An 18,053-nucleotide genomic window follows, 5' to 3' on the forward strand; every position below is an offset into this window, starting at 1 on the left:
ATTTGAAGATTCATTCTAGAGTCCTTATAGAATCATATAAATATCACAGACTGAAAGAGTTAGAGTCAGAGAGTTTTTGTAGAGCCTTAGGGAAATTTTAAACAATTTATTGATGTTGAAAACTTGTCCAGAAACTGAGAGAAGCCAAAGGACATGTTTTGATTTCAACAATATCATACTGTAATGCCTCATTAAAAGAATGCTGTAAATGCAAAATTGCAATCATTTGAAGTGATTTTTTCACCCTCAGATCCATTTAAGGTCCAAATTGAGAATTCAGTCTTAATTTTAGTGGAATTCTGTTAGAAGTTTATCACCAGCCATACTTAAGCATGGCAACTGCATCTCCCATTCCTATTTTGCAGAGAACTCAAAATTCAAACAGAATAAATGAATTTATTGGAAAAAAAAATCAACAACTAAAAGCTTACCCAAATGATTATATCGTCATCTATCTCATCAAAACAGAAGTATGAATATTCATAACTATGTATAAAGGTTGCCATGCAGTTTTGGCAGTTTTTCCTAGAGAGTACCAACAGCAGCAAGAAATATCTCATAAAATAAAGCAAAACTTCAGGGAATCCTTCATTTTCCACAGACATCAGTGGTGGAACAGTGCTAGATACTGTTGCTCTGCCACATCCAATGGAAAGTCAGACACCAATAATGAGTTTTGGTGTGCGTCCTAAATCTAATATTTGAAAGTGAAAGCTGAATTCTTTTTCTACTGATCTTTTCAACAATTAATCCTTCTCACATAAATTTGCTTATAGCCATTTCATTTATAAACTGTGCTATTTTTATATGTACAGGATGATTATTAAGACTCATATATGGTATTAATATAATATAATTGGTTTTACTCCAACAATCCAAAGAGCCTTACAAATAACTAAAACCAAACTGACTTAAATAATGCTCTGCTTTTCACTATGGCTTTATTCCAATGTTTGTATTGGAAAGGAAGTGAAACTGTAGGTCACTTATTAAACGCATTTGCTCAGTGCAATGGCTAAAATTGCAAATCAAAGGTTACAAAAATCCCCATCCAGCAAATCTGCAGTACGAAGTTCAAAACACATTCTGGAAATTCATTAAGGACTTCTTAAACATCAAAAATATTAACTTATTTCTTAATGCAAGTGAAGCTGTACAGGCACATTGTATGTGTGTGTATACATATATACATACATATATATATGAAGGTTTAGGTTTGATATTAAGAAAAAAATCTTTTAAAAAATCAGATAAAAGTTAGGAAAATAGTAGGGGTACTTATCTTTTGCAAGAGCACTTAGGCTGTGGAACGGGCTGCCCATGGAGATGGTGGAGTCACCATCCCTGGAGGCATTCAAATGCGTAGGTGTGATACTTAGGGATATGGTTTAGTGGTATTTGGTGGTAGATGGATGGTTGGACTAGATAATCTTGGAGGTCTTTTCTAACCTCCTCCTCTCCCCCATTATAGAAAACTATAATGAATATCTGCTGCAGTGTGGAGCAGGGCACCTCACAGACTGCATAAGAATGAGTGACCTGGCAATATATTTGACTTTGATACTGCCCTGTTCATGCAAAAAAACTGGGTACTAGTTCACAGCAGAGATCCAGCTCATAGGGTTAGCTGAGTAAGGAATCACAGTAGGTTATAGTTCCATCACCGAAGCCTGTGGCAAACTATACTAATCAGCCTAGTGCTAATTGCAGAGTCAGAGATCATTTCTAGGGTCTCTGAATCCCAGTTTATGTTTGCTTATTTTTACATACATTTGCTTATAATTATGCTTTTTGTCTCTGGATGAGCATGCAATAGTAAAACATTTGTTTGTTTGAAACAAGGAAGATCTAGAAGAGGCAGAGAACCTGGATGGTCCAAAAATGTATGACTTTTAAGGGAAACAGAACTGGATACAGATAAGAGCTTGTGGCAGTGATATGTGACATGGTGAAACAAGTAATTCTAAGTAAGCAATGACTAGTTGTACAATTATGTAATCTATACTTCTAAAATACTGAAATGCTGAAAAGTGCTCTGAAATCTCTGTGAAATACTAGGGAGCATTAAACAATAAAGCGACTGTCAGAAAAGAAAAAGTACATGTATTTATTGACAATTGCTTTCATCTCAGCTGTTGCTGGTACAGAAATTGTTTCAGTGACATAACCAACACTTTTAATCTCAAGAAATAAAAATGATTTATTTTCTCAAAATTAACATTCTCCAAATCTTGCTTAAGAATGGAACTCTAGGTAGTAAGAAGGCTGGAAAGGACCTTATTTTGTGCACAGATATACTGCTTTTTCTATCAATTTCCTCTTACTTCATGAATGGAAGTTGACTGTTGAAGGCTGGAAACGTTTTGTCAATTATGAAAATTCAGGCCAGAAAGGGAAATCTTAAAAAAAAAAAAGTACATACAGTTAAAAAAGCCTAACAACTAAAAGCTTGGCCCACTGTTGTGTTTACAACTGTAAGGAGGAAGCAGATGTGATCATCTGAACCAGATTTATACCAGAGTTTTCTTACTGGTTTAATCCCTACCAAAGTGGTTGCTGATACAGCCTGGACATGCAACAATTGGCTACTGTGTCAAAGAATTGTGGTTTAGTATACAACTTGGGTCACTTGCCAAACAGCAAACTATTTTTAAGGCCATCAGAGTTGGTACAGGAGTTTTGCCTCTTGTATGGGAAGATCAGAATAGAGGATAAGCAACGAAGACACTCTGTATTAGACAACATTTGTGGAAAAAGCTTGGGAGAAACTGGCAGTAACACATAACATGTGTTATCAACACATAACATGTAAACACAGGTGTAGGGTTGCAAGGCAGGGCCATGGGTTTCTGAGGCTCGCAGTGGTCTTGAGGAGGGCTTGTGGGAGGAAGGAACTCGGGTGTGATTGGGTGTCATGTGTCTGCAGGGTGGAGCGGGCGTTTTGGGTGTACGGATATAAAAGGCTTTGTTGCGCAGCATTAAATTGGCACTCGGTGCTTGACATTTGTCCCTGGACTGGGGATGTCCAGAATGGAGGGGATATAGAGCCTTATGCTGTACCATGTCTGGCCAACCAGTAGCAACAATACGTTTATGAAAGTCTTCTGGTATCAATAGAGGAGTGTTTCCCTCTTCAGTGAATGTTAGAAGTACAGGATTCAGTTTAAAACATGCTGCATTTAAGGACAGTATATGTGGGCAACTCAAACCCTCACCTGTCTCTTTCTACAGCTTGGTGCTAGGCAATCTGTATCACCACTATCCCTTCACTGATCTTTGATGTTATCTATAAGAGATGGGTCACCGGCTAAGTTCTGGGGATTTTTTGCATAGTAAGGTCTAGAATGGAGTTGTATTATTATTTGTATTATTTGTTCTCCCAGCAGTGCAACAGGACCTGAACCTATAGTGCTGGTATTAGAAGTTTTTGCAAACAGATGCAAACATCACACTTTGGCATTATCTACCGATTCTGATGCTCAGGCATTTAAAAACAGACCAGTCCTATTTTAACAGAGAAATATAGCATTAATGGAACAACAGAAGTTCTGTTAAATTCTGCACAATGCTACATCTGTCCCCACTCTTTGGCTCTTAATTCATTCCTCTTTATCTTCCCAGTGACTGTCTTTGGCAGCTCCTGGACGAATTCGACCTAAATAAAAAGAAAACAGAAGAACATGTAGTATGATCTCTACAGAGCAGCTTTTCCAAGACCCTCAATGTGCATGGAAAACAAGAAAACCTCCCATCAGTGAACACTTCTTGCCTAAAGGATCAAATTCAAGCCATATCAAGGCAGCACCGTGTGCATCTTCTGGAGATTTCTTTGGCTTCCTGAATGGTCAAACACCAGGGGAAGCTGCCTTCCAGCTAACCAAGCTGAGTATTGTAACTAAAGGACAAAGACAAATACTATCTGAGAACAGAGGTGAATAATGACAAAATAAAGAGAAGAGGGATGATATTGGCATAAAATAATGGTTCCTAAAAGTTCTGCATGTGTAAACTAAAGTATTGCTAGTGACATTTTTCCTGTAGTGTTGGTATTTCTGAGAAACATCAAGCATGTCCTCCTGGACTTTCCTCTTCTTTGGTAAGTGTGAGGACCAGTAGACAAATACTAGAATTCAGTCATATCCTATCCCTAAATTCACTAGAGAGTGTTTGGTTATATATGGAATACAAAAATTGAGATCTGTAGCTGTGACATTGACTTAGAACACAGAGAGCTAACTAGGATGTCAGACAAAGCCTACAACTATATCTGAGTTTTAAGCAAACAGTTTACTCAAATGAAAAATATTATAAACTATTATGAATGACCTTTTGTAGCCAGTGTTCTAGCTGAACCCTTATCACTGTTTCTTTCAGATAAACCATGAAGATCCATGTTATAATTTGAATGGGATTTATGGAAGAATGGTTTAGTTTTCCCAGAAGCATTTACCTTCCTGGGATATTTATATGGAGCAGTAGTTTTCTTGACATGCTCCTGCAAGTCGCGGGCCAAGCTATCATAATCACTGGATGAAAAGGCATCAGACAGGACCACAAATGCTTTCACAACCTAGAAGACAAGGTCAGTAAGAGTGATCTGACACTGTCAGTTTTCAAGAACTGATACATTGGCTATCAGTGAGCAGTTATGAAATCATGCGAGCTTGGAGTCATGATGTGCAAGGAATAAGAGAGAAACAGACACAACATATGAAATGGTTGTGCTCAGCTTTTGCACACGTTCATGCCAAAGGAAAATTTTAAAGCAAAGTTTTTCTGCACACGTTACAGAAAAAGGGCATTTGCTTTATGCTGTCAGACAGGGTCAAGGAGAAGGGGTAACAAGAAGTGTCTCTGCAGAGTCTGCAGAACATTTTATTTCTCTCTAAAGTTTGCCTTACAGTTATATATTACTAAGTAAAAGTATATATTACTAAATAAAGAATAAACTTGATTTATCAAATGTATGGCTTCTGCCACTGCTATGCAGCATCATTACCTCTCCTCTGAGGGCATCTGGACTGCTGACAACAGCTGTTTCTGCTACTGCTGGGTGTTCTATCAAGGCATTCTCTACCTCAAATGGCCCAATGCGATACCTGGTTAAGGGAAGAACCATGGAGGACTTGAGCTGGAAAACAGTACCAAAACAGTTCTGAAATAAAATGTTGCCTTGGTTGTGACTGTATCCTTCAATTTCAGTTTAAATTGAAACTAGATTAAAATCCCTCCTCTGCCAGTGAAGAAAGGGCAGAGTTGTGACCTGCTCGTGTGTTGAAAGAGATGAGTTGCAGGGGAAACTGTTATGAATACATAAGTAAGATGATAATGCAGGTCTAAGAAAAACTACTAATAAAAGCAAATATTCATAAGGTGAGAGGTAATATATTTCACCCCAGGGCAGGTTTAGAAGAGAAGCAAACAAACTGACCCTGAAGAAATGATGATGTCATCGTCTCTTCCAATAAACCAAAAATATCCATCTTCATCCATAGTCCCTCTATCCCCTGTGATGTAAAAATCGCCACGCTCACTCTCTGTAGTTTTCTTATGGTTATCCTTGAAGTGGATTACAAATAATTAAATTTTTGAGCATGCATCAGCATTATACAATAGCACACATAATGTTAAATTAATTTGAATTTATTTGTTCAATCAAGACTCTTCAAGAATTGCACTGATACTGATATAAAATACAATTAAATAGGTTTAAAAAAACCCAACATTCCAACTCTTGAAAATAAATTAACTTAATATTTTATAAATTCTTCTCTTCACCTTTCTAGTATTCACCAATCCAAGCAAGTGAATTCCTCAGGTTTTCTCTAAGTTACTTGAGCTTTTAGTCAATTCTTAACATAAATATTTAATTAGCTTTTGAGATAGCATACAGTGCACATATGGTGCTTCCCAGTAAGATTATGGTCTGTGGTAAGGGTGGTAGAGAAATGTTTTAGTCTGCTTTTTCAGATCCAGGTTTTAACATACTTGAACAAAAATCTGAATCAAAGAACGAGCTAGAAATGAAGTCTGAATCACATTTTTCCTCTCTGTTCTCAAAAGCATCTTCAAATCATAGAACCAAGGCTGGAAAAGACCTTTAAGATCACCAGTTCCAACCCATCTCAACATGCCTACTAGCTATGTCCCCAGCTGCCACATTCAGAGTTCTTGAACATCTCCAGGGATGGTGACTCCATCACCTCCCTGTGCCAATGCATCACCACTCTTTCTGAGAAAGAATTTTTCCTATTATCCAACCTTAAGGGGAAGAATAGCTTCCCATCAGGCCTCTGTCTGCACAGAACATCTAAGGAGTCTATGCTTAGATTCTCTCTGTCAACACAGATTGCTTCTACAGCTCAGGACTCAAAAATTGGGTCAGCAAGCCTGAAAGCAGTCTTTTTAATTCCTAAGGAATTGGAGATATTTTGGAGAGATTGCTGTTGCTGAGGAATAAAATACTTACTAAATATTCGGTGAATAAACCAAGTGGTCTTATGGGTTTGCTTCTGATAGCAATTTCCCCCTGTTGTCCTGGAGGCAGAATATTAGCATTTTTGTCTACAACCTAATATGAAAACCAATACGTACTTTAGTATAAGTAAAATAAAACAAGAACACCCGCCCTCCACCTGCAGAGAAGTCTAAAAAGCAGCCGATAAACCTGAACATCAAATGGGGGAGCTGCCTTTCCCATTGATCCAGGTTTGATCTTCATTCCTCTAGATACAGAGCAGATTATTCCCTGTAAAAATCAAAATCAAAATAAAGATTTGCTGTAGAAAACCACTGCATTCACATTTAATTCATTGCATGCATTTTCTAGAATAACGCCAAAGAAAGAAATTAAGATTAAGAAGATCCTGGATGTTGGTTTTGCACAGTAGAAATGAATAAAATCAAGAAATACTTGGAAATAATACTATTCATTAAATACAAAGAATTTGTGTCCTCTACTAACCAATCTTTCTTAGACCTTAATCTCTGCCCTCTGTCTTATGACTATCATTTGGAATTTGCTTTAGGACATTTAAGAAAATACTATAGCACATCCCCAATCCCCATTTCAAAGAGGTTCTGTGAGTACAGCCATGTAAATGTGCTCTTCAGAGGAGATCTGTGGAGGAGGTTACTGAAACATTCACAAAAATGTGAAAGAAGAAACAGGCTATGTTATTGAAAACAAGCATTAACATTTCATCAAGCAAAAGGGAATTACAAAGATTTAACAGAATAGTGACACTACCGTTTCAGTCTGGCCATATACTTCATAGATGTCTAGCCCTGTCTTGCTTTTCCACTGGTCAATGACTTCTGGGTTTAGTGGCTCCCCTCCACTCAGGCAGTGCTTCAGGTTCTTGAATTTGTAACTTGACAAGGGGTCAAAAACCAGAGAAATACTTAAATCTATTAGATAAGACAAGGAGTAGCAAAATGCTGTAGAATAATCCTGGAGCTCTGTTTACTGTGGAAGCTATTCCCACGAAGTAGGAAAACCAGAGGATTTCTGATTCTTTGGCTCCCAGTAAAGCAAGGATATCAATCTTTGCTCAGTGTTATAGACAAGTAGCAGCAGAGTTAAACATACATGAAAAACAAAGTAAAAGTTTGGCTGAAATCAGCTGGGATTTATGCACAATCTTGTAACTAACCAGGGATTAATTTGCTGAGCCAGGCTCCAGACTGCTGACCCTCTGCAACAGTCCAAGAGAGAGAAAGTACAGGAGAGGAAGCAACCAGCAGGGACAGTTTGTTCATCAGTAATAAACTGGAGCAGAAGGTCTGCCAGTCCCCAGCTCTAATGCTCTAGTGCTGACTTTCTAGGGTGACAGCACTTCCCAACACATGGACAGTTAATATGGTTATTGAAATTAGAATTTTCCACGTGTTTTGTTTTATATTCTCTGAGATTTACTAACAAGTTCAGTAATTAAAAGTCTCAAATTACCAGTGGCAAACTTTTCTACAATCAGCAAAACTATCAAATCTTGTGTGACTGTCTTTTCATAAAGGATATTTTAAACTGAATTACAACCCTACGCTGGGGCAAAAAGCTAGATCTGAGAGATCACTAGTATGTAGTTAGGGTAAATAATATCTCTTGACGTACCTGGAGAGATCATTTTGCACCAGCATGCGGTACAGCGTGGGAGCACTAATCATGGTGTCAATGGGGAAGCTGCAGAGAGTCTAGTGAGTGAAGCAACAAGACTACAGGTGAAACTCAGACAACAAAAGCTGTCTTGTGGATGTACAGTGCAGAGGAAGGTGGGAGTCAAATATATCTCTCCCATTTATGTAAAAGCAGCAGATATACTCTGTTGGGCAAGAAACATTCCTACTCTTGGCATAACAGGTGGAGAATATGTACAGGTGCTTGTGCACATGGCACCCAGACTGTTTAGACAGCTCAGAGCATGGGCAGAATAAGCCTGTCTGCATTATGGGGGTGGTTCATAGAATGGTTTGGGTTGGAAGGGACTTTTAAGATCATCTCATTCCAACCCCCCTGTCATAGACAGGAACACCTCCCTTTAGACCAGGTTGCTCACAGTCCCACCTAGCCTGGTCTTGAGTGCTTCCAGGGAGGGGACATCCATAACCTCTCTGGGCAACCTGTTCTAGTCTCACCACCCTCATAGTAAGGAATTTCTTCCTAACTTCTAGTCTACCCTCTTCCAATTTAAAGCCATTTTTCTCATCCTGTTGCTGCATGCCCTTATGAGTCCCTCCTCAACTTTCCTGAAGGCCCCTTCAGGTCCTGAAAGGGTTATAAGGTCTCCTTAGAGCCTTCTCTTCTCCACACTGAAAAGCCCCAGCTTTGCCAGTCTGTCCCCAATAGGGGAGGAACTCCATCCTCTGATCATCTCTGTGGCCCTCCTCTGGACCCACTCCAACAGCCCCATGTCCTTCTTGTGCTAGGGTCCCAGAACTGCACATACAACGGAGTTTGATTTCATCTTCACCACCACAGGCAGAAAATCACTTTCAGTTTGCATTAATGTCAGCTAATATTACTCCCCATTGTTACTGGAACAAAGGCATGCAATTAGTACTGCTTATGGAATGATTTTCCTACATGCTCAACAGCTATAAGCAAAATTGATGAAGCTGTCTTGGGTCTGACCCCTTCCTTCTCTGTACATTTTAAAATGTGAATAGGACGTTATGGAAAGATACAGCATCTTGAATGCAATAGTGGACATAACACTCACTAAATCTTTCCATGCAGTAAGAAATCATTTTTTCCTCCTTTTCTGCAGGTTAAAACATCTCTGCAAGTCTTTCTTACATTGAGGATAACCGATGATTCAATCTGTGGGAGCTGGTGGACGAAGACACATGATCCCAAAGCCCAGGCATCGAATACAGATGTCAGTGAAGTTACTATCCAGCCTGTGTCTGTAATGCCCCATACTGTGTCTGTTGGAGCCACGTCCAACCAGTATCTAAGAGCAGGAAAAAAATTAAACAAAAAATAAAAAGGAAATGGTAACTTTTGTTTAATTAAAATAAGAAAGAAGAAAAGAAAGCAAATGAAACCAAAGAGTCACTGTCCCCCACTCCTAAAAAAATCAAATGTCCAACAATCAACACCAATAGAAAATAAAATGCAAATCCAAGACTGCTGATGAGATATGTGGGCTCTGGGCACTCTTAAGAAAGTTTATTCGTATATTTGCTAGCTCAGGGATAAAAGGACCTCTATGGTTTAAGAATATGTTTGTACAAATTAATTGTAAACATACAAGATTAGTCATAACATAAGATACAATATGGGAAATAATTACAGTAAAGTCACTTTTATGGAGAAAGATAGGGCTGAAGCACAAGGTTTTGCATTGGACACCAGGTATTTTACTTTACTTTTAAACCTGCTGAGGGACCAGGCTGATCTGTGCAATCAACATCAGCTCTGATTGTTTACACATGACAAAATTTTTACAGCCCAAACAGCATGGTATTTTTGGTTCTGCACTCTAAAATATTCCTGGTTTATGACTTTCCTTTGAACCACTCTAAAGAAAAATTGGAAGATAGTTATTGGAAAATGGCAATACTAGGACTGATCCTGTTCACTTGGAAATCTGTCAGTTTCTAACCTAATTTCTGGGGGAGAAGGACTGTAGCCATACATTTGGGTATTTCTTATTCAGTAAGTTTTCATCAGTTCTATAATGCAGCTCCAATTATGCTTTGTTCTTCTGCCAGGCTGAAATCCTTCATACCTTTCACATAACAGAGGTCTAAAACCAAGGCTGCCTTGGGAATGTCCCGTCATCTTTGGAGAACCTGTGGTTCCACTGGTAAAGAAGGTAATCATTGAATCTTGAATCTTTGTTTTGACACAGGAATGGTCAGCAGACTGGTTTCTGTAAAACACAGAACGCAATTGGTGACTTCAGTGATTACTTTAAACAGGCTTCAGAAAGTAAGATGCACAGAAACCTTTCACCAAATTTGACTAAAATCATGTAAAGTTACACTTCCCTTCATGACAAGCTTCCACTTAAGAAGAACAGGGTAGAAACTTCCTGGAATAAGACTGAAGACTGCTGGTAAACAACTGCTGTCAGCAAACTCTGATGTGGACACAGCAATCAGGGAGCCATGAATTCACACCAGTAAGACTTAGTAGACTTAATACTGGTGTTTGATGAATATTCACTCTTGATGAGTACTTGTAAATTACCATTTGTGGAGAACAGGTCTGCTTTCTGTATCATGACTGCAACGCTGCTAGTGCATACTCACTTGTACAGTTCATTGAAGTTCAGCCATCCCTCCCTACTGCCTTTGGACACCATCAGCTTGTTTTTAAGAAACTGGCACTCAGATGCCACTGAATCTACAGCAGGAGCCAGAATGTCACTAGTAATGATGCACTTGGCCTTCGAAGCCTGGAGTCGATATAATATGTCTTTGGCTGTTAATTGGGATGTTGCTGGAATTAAGACAATTCCTGGAAGAGCAACATAGTTAGTTTAAGATAATATTTTTTATGTCTGATCCTTTTCAAATAATCTAAACTTGTGACTATTCTGAAACTGATCTCTGGGATGAATTTTCCCTGACATTTCCAAATCAGTTAATGTTGGAATTATGCAGCGGCTGTGCTCTCCTATAAGGAATCAAAGGTGGACATCTCTGGTGACTCCACAGATCTCTGTCTTCTGCCATCTACATGATCCCAGACCCCCTATGCTTCCCATGGCTAATCCTGCACAGTAGCTAGGTAACTCACTAAATTAATTTAATTTACATTACTAATACTTTATAAATGATTCTATATTCTCTCAAATTATTTGCATTATTGACCAGTTTTAATTATCTCAGATATGCTCACTGACCTGTTCGAATGCAAGCCACATTCACCAGCCACCACTCTGGGATTCGTGGCAAGATCACAATGACTCTGTCCCCCTTTTGCAGTCCACATATTTTGGTCAACATATTGGCCACTTTCCGAGAAAGGAATCCCAGCTCCTCAAAGCTCCACTTTACTTCTTCTCCATTTCCACTTACCCACCAAAAAGCAGCATTTGATGGTCTTTTTCCAGCCTAAAAACCACAAGGATTACAAAGAAATGCCAATTTCTTCTGAAAGACCGCATAATTATGAAAACACAATTATCTGTGAGTTGGGGATTCAGGTGTTTCCAAACTTGCATATGAGCCATTTCCTGTTCTTAGGTAGTGCAAGACTCACAATCGATCACAGTCAGATATTTCTAACAAACTGCCCTTTTCTGAACCTGAGGTGTTCACCATTCTGTGTCTCCAGACTCGAGTCGTCGTCTGAACTCTATTCCTGTTTAAGCTTTGAACTGGGCATTAACGCTCTTAAGAAGCACTAGCTTCTAGTGGGTAACATGAAATACTTCACCTAATACTTGTGATGTTCTGAATGGAGTTGTGGAATACTAACAGACAAAAGCTGCCCAGGTAGAGTCAAAATAAAGCATGACAATGCAGTATTCCAGGACAAAACTGAGAGCTCAGGGAGAGGGAACTAAGCAAGAGGTATTTAGCCACATGGTATCCGGACAAATGCAGCATCTACTTTGGAGTGAGGTAATTGCACACTTGTGGGAGAAATTTCCATGGCATGGAGTATTATTTTTATGTTACTCTTATTTTTATGATGCGACTTCTAATATTACGGCATGCAGAAGACATTTCAAGGATAAGTCAAGGTCATAAGGGTCTTATCACTGCTTTTTCCACCTACACAGGGTACACCAAGGTTCAGAGCCACTTGTAAAAAATGAAGCAAGAAGAAATGAGACTCCACATCATTTGCTGATGGAAATTGTTTTTAGCAACTATTTTTTTTAATTGAAAAAGGTTATTTTTATAAATTAATTAAAGGCTCTCATCTGCCCAATAAAAGATCACCTACCTTTTCAATCTCAGACCATTTGTCCAGTACATCACTTGCAAAGTTAAAGTACTCTGGTATTTCCTGCTCACCACGTCTGACAGACTTATACTGGGAATGCACATCAGAGACAAGCACCCTGGGGTGTCCATGGAAAATTCTACAAGGAGGTCTCAGAGTCCACAGTGATTTTAGAGTCTGTAACTTACAAATCTTCATGGCAGGATATAAATGGAGATGCAGTATTCTGCAAGAAAGTTAATTGGAATTGTTGTAATTGTTTTCCTGAAACGAAAATAATGAAAAAGGCTAACACGATCTTGAGATTAACCAGACAAAGACAATTCAGTTATGAATTGACTAATTATTAGTTGAATTCACTTAGGCTACTCACAGTTAAACTGATGTTTCTTCAATTAAATGCTAAGTTCCTCAGCGTGCTTTCATGTATTTTGTACCAACAGCTTTTTAAGGTCTTAAGCTACTGACATGATCATCTTGTCTATACCTTGGCCAATCCATATATATTATAGATCAGTTCTTCGAGGCTGCTAACATCATCTACATTATGGAAGGATACTTGTTCTTACATCAGAGCACTTGGTATTTGATTCTCTGAGATTCTTTTTCTTTCACATGGAACTGAAGGGTGTTTCCAGTTTCCATTTGTTCACTGTAGATGTTCTTCTTCCATCTGGTCTCACCATAATAATCCTAAATGATCTGAAGTCCAATCAGTTGCTTTCTTTTTATTGCTATTCTTTTTTTTTCTGTTTTTTTTTTCTTAATTTTTATCATTACTTTCAGCAGTCTATAAGATTGGTTCAAAATCTTGACTAACAGTGATAAAATGCTGTTTAGAGGCACCTGCTGAGCATACATGAGCACTGTCCAATATGGGGCAAAACCTGGTCAGAGGAAACTCTGGAAGAGCCTGCAGAAATAGCAGGGGACAATGCAGTTCATGAGGACTCTGAAAGCTGTTTCTTTCTTGATTTTCCTTTTTCAGCTGCTAAATGCAAATTACTAGTCTTGTTGCAAGCTTAGGTGAGTGATTGCTGATATTCAGGTCATTTCTATTCTTACGGAGGATGAAGCCATCAACCAGCTTGGAAAAAATAAGAAAACTTTGGATTAATTTCTTGTCCATGTGAAATGTGTGTAACCTGAGTGAAACTACAAAAGCTTTGCAAAGTTTTGCCCTTTGTCCCATGTTAAGTTAGTTTTGTATTCAGCACATACTGTCCACATACTTCAACCACAACCACTTCTCCTCTGAAGTACTAACAATGATTCCTGTAAAAAAACTTTATTCCTCATGACAAAATAAATAATTTAACAGTGGAATTCTTTCTTTTTTTACTAGTGGAAGCTGGTAGCAATCACATTTAATCTTCCTATCAGAAGAAAGAACTCAGATACCTATAGCTTGCACAATTTAATCTTTTCAGTGATTCAGAATGCTTCAACACCTTGTTATGACCGTGGTCTTTGGTGAAGCAAAGAATCTCATGAAGATATTAAAAATAAACACAAATGGGTTAGTGGGGATAAGCAGTACAGGAAACTGTCTTGCATCTACACAATACCTTCTGGAATATTATGCACTGTTGCCATGGAAAAACATTCAGCATATCATTCATTGTCATCACTGGGAAATAGCAGTACCAGAAGTCTTGCAAAGAGTTATCAGTAATTCTTCATTACTGATTTGCTGAGTGAAGAAAAACTGCAAAAAGATTTTTAACTTGGTGTATTTAACCCATTGCCTTTAACCCAGAGGAATAAGCAAAGAGGCAAGAATGGTTAAAGAGAAACATGATCTTGTCATCAGTGACTACCAGGAAGGACTGAGGTGGGGCTGCAGGCATTCCCTTGTCTGCTCCATGTTCAGCAGCAGGTATGCCCAGCCCCAGTACTATCAGTACATGACTATCCACTGATACTATCTGGGCTTTGTTCACAGAATCACAGAATCACAAAATTGTAGGGGTGGGAAAAGACCTCTAGAGATCTAGTCCAACCCACCCCCACCAAAGCAGCTCCCTAGCCCAGGTTGCACAGGTAGGTGTCCAGGCAGGTCTTGAACGTCTCCAGAGAAGGAGACTCGACAGCCTCTCTGTGCAGCCTGTGCCAGTGCTCCATCACCCTCACTGTGAAGAAGGTTCCACATACATTTGTGTGGAACTTCCTATGCTTCAGTTCGTGGCCATTTCCCCTCGTCCTATCACCACACACTGCTGAGAAGAGTCTGGCCTTGTCCCTTTGCCTCCTGCTCCTTCAATATTTATAGACATGGATCAGATCCTCTCTGAGTCTTCTTTTTTCAAAGCTGAACAGACCCAGGTCTCTCAGCCTTTCCTCATATAAGAGGTGTTCCACACCCTTTATAATCTTTGTGGCCCTCTGCTGGACTCTTTCAAGGATATCCCTGTCTTTTTTTGCACTGGGGAGCCCAGAACTGGGCACAATACTCCAGGTGAGACCACACCAATGCAAGTAGAGGGAGAGGACCACCTCCCTTGACCTGCTGGTCACGCTCTTTTTAATACACCCCAGGATCCCATTGGCCTTCTTTTCCACCAGGGCACACTGCTGGCTTGTGGCCAACCTGTCATCCACCAGGACACCCGTATCCCTCTCCTCAGAGGTCTGCTCCAGCAGCTCATCCCCCAACCTGTACCAGTGCATGCGATATTGGGCTGTATATATGTAGGCCAAATGTAATATCTCCTATTTATTTTCATAGAATCTATAAAAGATACAATGAGCAAAGATCTCAGCTTGATAGAGCAAATTCTCAGCTATAAAACTATTTTATATTTACTATTTTCAACATAGTAATAAACACTAGCTGTGCATTTTTGTGATGAACAAGAGCTGTATGCCATGCTGTAAACAATCTGCACCATAGGATGTTTGCTGTCACCACTGCTGAAATGCACCACTGTCTCAATGGATCTGTTTGGTCTCCATAAATATTCAGCAAGCACTGATGAATGTCAGTGGCTGTCATGTTTTCCGCATGGGGGAATTCAATTCCACACCCTTTTTCAAATGTACTTTTATGTCAGAGATCGTTCTGTCAGTGTGCCTCTCTGCTGTCTTCTGTCACACAGCAACAAAATGTAACACAGTATTGGTGGGAAGGTTCAACCTTTACTGCTGTACTACCAACATCCGCCTCTAATATTGTGGACCAACATAATGAAATAGGAGACATAACTTTCATAGCAGCCCTCCTAAAATATACAATATAGTTAATATATATCAGCAGCAAAACTTACTTTAACAGTTAACATATTTTTTTTAGAACATTAAAAAATCCAGAGTGACAAAATCACAAAACTAATGGGATATTTGCCCCTGTTTTTGTGAAACTGATTCATCAATGTCTGGTTCAGTGGCAAGGGCTACCATTCTTAGTGAGTTCTCAAGATGTTCATCAGAGATTTTTGATGAAATATTACTCTTCCTGGACTTAATCCTTGACAATAATTGTTCACAAATGTGCTTGCTACCAAAAAGTGATGACATGAATAAGGCTGCTTGTGAAGTGAAGGGTATCTTTCTTTGGTAAGAGAGGTCTTATGAAAGTCTGGTAGAGAGACATGATCACATTTTTGAGTTAAATATCTGGTTGCAACTCAATACATTTCATTTGAAATTTTGCTGAAATTTTGAAATAAATTTGAAATTTATTTTGTCTGGAAATGGAGTCACAGATATAAATTGATTGTTTTGTTTTGCAACCTTGCAACCTATTCTCAGAACCTCATATCAAAATGGAAAGCACAGCTGCGTATTTTTCTCTGTACACAGGACTGTGTTTAGGCAATGTAACAAAATGCACACAGGTACTTGCCATAACTTGAGAATAACACGATTCTATGTCCTACGTGACCTCTTTTCCAGAAATGATTGGTAAAACAGTACTCAACAAGTAAATCCATTAAAAATAGGTCCATAGCAGCAAGAGGATGTTTCTCTTTGACAGAGAAAATCAGGTTCCTGAGTGAGTACTTGATACAGGGAATGGAAAGCAAATCTGATTACAATAGAGTACATGCATTCAGATAACTACTTATGTACCCCAGAGGGGTCATGACAAACAACAGAAGAGCCATTCTATCCACTTAAGAATTAGGATTATAGAGGAGAAACTTAGAATCCAGGTGGTACTTGCATTTAAAGTCAAAATCCTATTAACAGGGATGGATGGAAAAAAAAATAATCTAAAAAGGTTTTACTTGTGAAATATGGTATTTTGAATATTTCCTAAATTCTACATAAAAAATGAATATTAAAGGTTTTTTAATATAATATTCTAAGAAATATGTTTTTTATTTGTTTTTCTCACTGAAGAAAACCACCAATGAAAAATAGCATGCGTTTTGTTAAATGTAACTTTTCTTTTAGATGTGACCACTACTGTTAATGCTGAAAACCAATGTATCTACTTTCAGCACTGTAACACAATAATTTTGATTATTCTTTTTCATAACATAGTGAACCCCTTCTCATTTCTTAGCGTGCTCCAATTCTACAGTTTAGCTAAAATCAATGGATTTTAGAGCATTGTAAGAGCAAAATATACACAACAGTGGATAGAGAGGAGACTACAGATATTCAGAAGCAATGTTCAAGTTTGGACAGGATATTAAAAACTGACAAAATGACAAAGAAAATGGAGGATTCCCTAGTGGTCTACCAAAATTTATACGAAGTTTTGCTAAGAGAAAACGTCTGACAGTTTTTTGACACTTTCACCAGCAGAGTTAGAGATGAAAACAAAACAAGAAAATTGAGAAAAGGACACAGTAATGAGAAAGTTTTCTGAACTGCTGCTAAAATCAGAAATAATTTTTCCTGATTAGTACCAATTGCTTCTTCTTGGTGATCATTCCATCAAGAACTTGAACAATTCATTTTACTGACCTGTTTGCTCTGGGCAGCGTGGATTGAGCTGCCAGGAGTAGGTCTTATTCACTGGTTCATTCAGCTTTCAGGCTTTCAGGACTTGCTTCCCAAAAAATACTCTGGGAAGACCGTCTGGAGATGTGAAGCTCGGATGCGATAATTAAGAAGTACTTGGAGTGATGCCTCTCTACCAGTTGCTTTTTTTTCAAAGTAGTAAGAGCAGAACATAGAACAAAACTGACCAGGAAGTGTAATAATTTCTAGAGTAACTTTTTTTTTTTGTAATAATTTACACCATTGTTAATCATTTATAATTTCCACCTTAGCCTGAAGAACTTCATCTATTCTTTTCTCCCATTTTAACCATTTGAAGTGATTACAGATTCTGTGACAAGAGGTAGTCATACATTATGTCTTTTTCTTTCCAACCAGAAAGTGTTTGGGAATGTTATCTGAAGAGTATTTTAAGAGAGAATTTCATTTCATCAAGGTTTGTACTCATTACAGGGCAGAGATTGTTTATATTAATTTTTCACTTATTTGTAAATGTCAAAATTGTGGTGGATATTTTTAAAGGATTCTGGTGTGTATATTAATTGTAGTAAAAAAATTAAACTTCTGTGCAGTCTTAGATCACTCTCTTATTTCTCTCATACCACATTTTTTATTATTTTCATATTTTCTTATCTGAATTGTAGGTTGATGTTAGAAGTGGTTCTAATATACTCAAGTTATATGAGCCCTGCCT

General features: G+C 38.3%; 1 protein-coding gene across 2 annotated transcripts; it reads right to left on the bottom strand.

The window, feature by feature from the left end:
• Positions 1-3,091: 3,091 nt before the first annotated feature.
• Positions 3,092-17,355, bottom strand: LOC136046031 (acyl-coenzyme A synthetase ACSM4, mitochondrial-like). Of its 2 annotated transcripts, XM_065732278.1 has the most exons (14): positions 17,324-17,355; positions 12,407-12,632; positions 11,355-11,565; positions 10,759-10,966; positions 10,233-10,376; positions 9,296-9,452; positions 8,114-8,193; positions 7,250-7,373; positions 6,668-6,748; positions 6,470-6,571; positions 5,432-5,559; positions 5,000-5,099; positions 4,451-4,570; positions 3,092-3,655 (listed from the first exon to the last, which is right to left on the bottom strand). In XM_065732278.1, exons 2-14 carry the CDS (start codon positions 12,602-12,604, stop codon positions 3,569-3,571), a joined length of 1,740 nt encoding a protein of 579 aa, XP_065588350.1. In that variant the 5' UTR covers positions 12,605-12,632; positions 17,324-17,355; the 3' UTR covers positions 3,092-3,568. The 2 variants fall into 2 exon arrangements, with proteins under 2 accessions (XP_065588350.1, XP_065588351.1); XM_065732279.1 differs by lacking the exon at positions 4,451-4,570.
• Between the last annotated feature and the right edge of the window lie 698 nt (positions 17,356-18,053).

This window comes from Cyrtonyx montezumae, unplaced genomic scaffold (assembly GCF_038088225.1).
Source record: "Cyrtonyx montezumae isolate F1298 unplaced genomic scaffold, pur_monq_1.0 scaffold_16, whole genome shotgun sequence".
Taxonomy (NCBI): Eukaryota; Metazoa; Chordata; class Aves; order Galliformes; family Odontophoridae; genus Cyrtonyx; species Cyrtonyx montezumae.